The sequence below is a fragment of the Sphaeroforma arctica genome, assembly GCF_001186125.1.
Source record: "Sphaeroforma arctica JP610 unplaced genomic scaffold supercont1.4368, whole genome shotgun sequence".
In the NCBI taxonomy this organism is placed as follows: domain Eukaryota; class Ichthyosporea; order Ichthyophonida; genus Sphaeroforma; species Sphaeroforma arctica.
The window spans coordinates 1-2,527 of NW_014036190.1; the positions used below are offsets into that span (position 1 = coordinate 1).

Genomic DNA, 2,527 nt, shown 5'->3' on the forward strand with positions numbered 1-2,527 from the left:
CAAATTTTATTGGGTTTCCCCATCTTCAGCGAAACGAATACATACATCCCATGGACCTACGTCTGATTCTGATTTGACGATAACTTTATTGAAATATTTACAGGCAACATACAGAGCTCATCTCATTCCGCGCTGCGGGTATTTAGTTAATAAGTTCACACATGTTATTGTTTTTGTTTTATAAAAAAAAGCATTAAACCGGATTCAACTAGTACTGATCTTGCTGACGTAGTGGAATATGACGTAATTGAGTATGTCGTAGTTGTCGTCATGTGTTCATTGATGACGTAATTTGGTATGTTTCAAGTATGAGTAGCCTAAAGCAGGCTGTAGACTGTAAATAGTGGTGTATCTTGTGGGCTGTAGAGTGTAGCATCTGCTAGTCTTGACTCTCTCTACTAGAGGAAGAGAGAGAAATAGAGTGAGGTCAACTTCATCCGGTGTTATATTATCAAAGTCTCGCCTCTGTACTACAGTACAATATACTTCATACAATGTATTTATGTACACGCGTACGCGTTGACCATGCGATGTTGAGTCGACCGCGTTTGCCGTTTCGCCGTCCTATACTTGAACCGCAAAGGTTAGGATTGTTCATTGCCAATTCGATGAGACGACGAGAGTATGGCGCTTCGGTTAATAAACAAGTCGGCGAGCGCACTAAATTGAACAACCTATCTGTTGTTGATCTAGGCTGTCTGGTATGTAAAATCACCAGGCGTACCACTCATATTCGATAGGGCTGTGTGGGCTTTCTTTTTTTACCTCCTGACTTATGTCTCAAAAGACAACGGTGATATGCCTAGTGGAAACTCATAAATGTTCCATCTGACTGTTTCACTAAAAATCCGACGCAACATGTTGTGTGTGTGTGCGAGAACGGCCTATTGATCGCAGTGATTGTGCGCGCATCTTCGTAGCATCAGGGCCAGATACACAGTTAGGATTCCCCTTTACTTGTATCTGTACAAATAATCACATCACGAGAATGTGTTATATTCGGCTCCATATTTGATATGAATTGCCATTGTATTTATGTTTATTGGCTTCTTATTTGATGTATATTGGCTTCTTATTGAATTAATGTATATTGAACATTGAAAGTTTAAAGCTGAAAATGTGAAGAGGATTGTGCAACAAATTGAGCTGTATTTGTGAACGAATAGGCAAAAAATATACAGTTGTAGTTGTACAGCTTTCGTATATACATATTTGTTTGATACTTGCTATCCTATATTTTTTTATTAATACTACTTATTTGTGTACCAGCTTATCATGGATAAAGTTGATACGAACTTGTCAGAACTCTAGACTTCTCCACATTCTCACTCTGTCGATTACACTACCCTCACGCATACAGTCGCTTTCCATCCTGGCAGGTCCTCGAGGCAACAGACCCAACTATGAAAGTACAATACACACAAGTTGCGAAGGAGAAACTTGATAAACTCTACGAATCACCTACAGATGCCGCTACCAGGGTATTGACCTATATGTATATATATATATATATATGAATATATATATACATATATCTATACACACACAAACATACACATACATACACACTCACATACACACACACACACATATATATATATATATATATATATATACCCTTTGTCATGCCGATGAAGTCTGTGACTACTTCATACCTATCCGCTATTGACCGCCGCTCACTTTATAAACCTCTATGTTTGTTTATATTATATGTTCGTTAATATGTAGGTATATATGTTTATTTATCATGTATTTGACCTGACTGTTCATCTATTGTCCACCCCGACTACATACCTACGCTTACAGCAGACGCTTGGGGTCACGAGTGCCTACACAGTGCCACCCATCGGCGTACCGATTCGTCCCGCTTTATTCGAACCAAAGGATATGCCCAGCACACGTGGTAGCGGGGCTACACTGGCACAGAACATACTGCATAACTTGGCACACATTGAGTTCAATGCAATGAATATGTATTGGGATACCGCTCTGCGTTTCCAGGGTTTTGTCAAGGAGAGTTCCGTGCCGACGAAACGGGCCGCACCAGGTATCGACTATTCTTATGCAATCCCATGTGGACATGTATATACTATATTTGTGTATGTACTTATATTCGTATACTATATCTGTGTATTTACTTTACTTGTATACTTATTTTTTTAACGTTTTCTATATGTTTACTTGATGTGTGTATGTACTTTACAGGTATATTGTATTTGTGTATATACTTTATTCGAATACTTTATTTGTGTAATTACTTTATTCGTATACTTTCTTTGTATATATGCTTTACTTGTACGCTTATTTTCTTACGCACTCTATGTGTATTTTATTTGTGTATGTACTTCACAGGTACTGTTAGTGTATGTATTGTATATGATAGATTGCTTTTCCAGTGATACTGGCAAGGAGGTTGTCCTTTGTATTGTAAATGCTACGCAGATACATGTATATAGAATTTAGCTGAGAATGCCAAACAAAAGTCAAAGTGTATCCAGTATTGCAGACCGCCTCACACTTGCATAGT

General features: G+C 38.1%; 1 protein-coding gene across 1 annotated transcript; it reads left to right on the forward strand.

The window, feature by feature from the left end:
* Nucleotides 1-530: 530 nt before the first annotated feature.
* SARC_14263 (hypothetical protein) lies at nucleotides 531-2,054 on the forward strand (the record flags this gene model as incomplete). Its single annotated transcript, XM_014291606.1, has 3 exons — nucleotides 531-701; nucleotides 1,380-1,481; nucleotides 1,807-2,054. Coding segments are annotated over 3 exons (521 nt in total), but the record flags the coding sequence as incomplete, so codon positions are not given.
* Nucleotides 2,055-2,527: the final 473 nt, after the last annotated feature.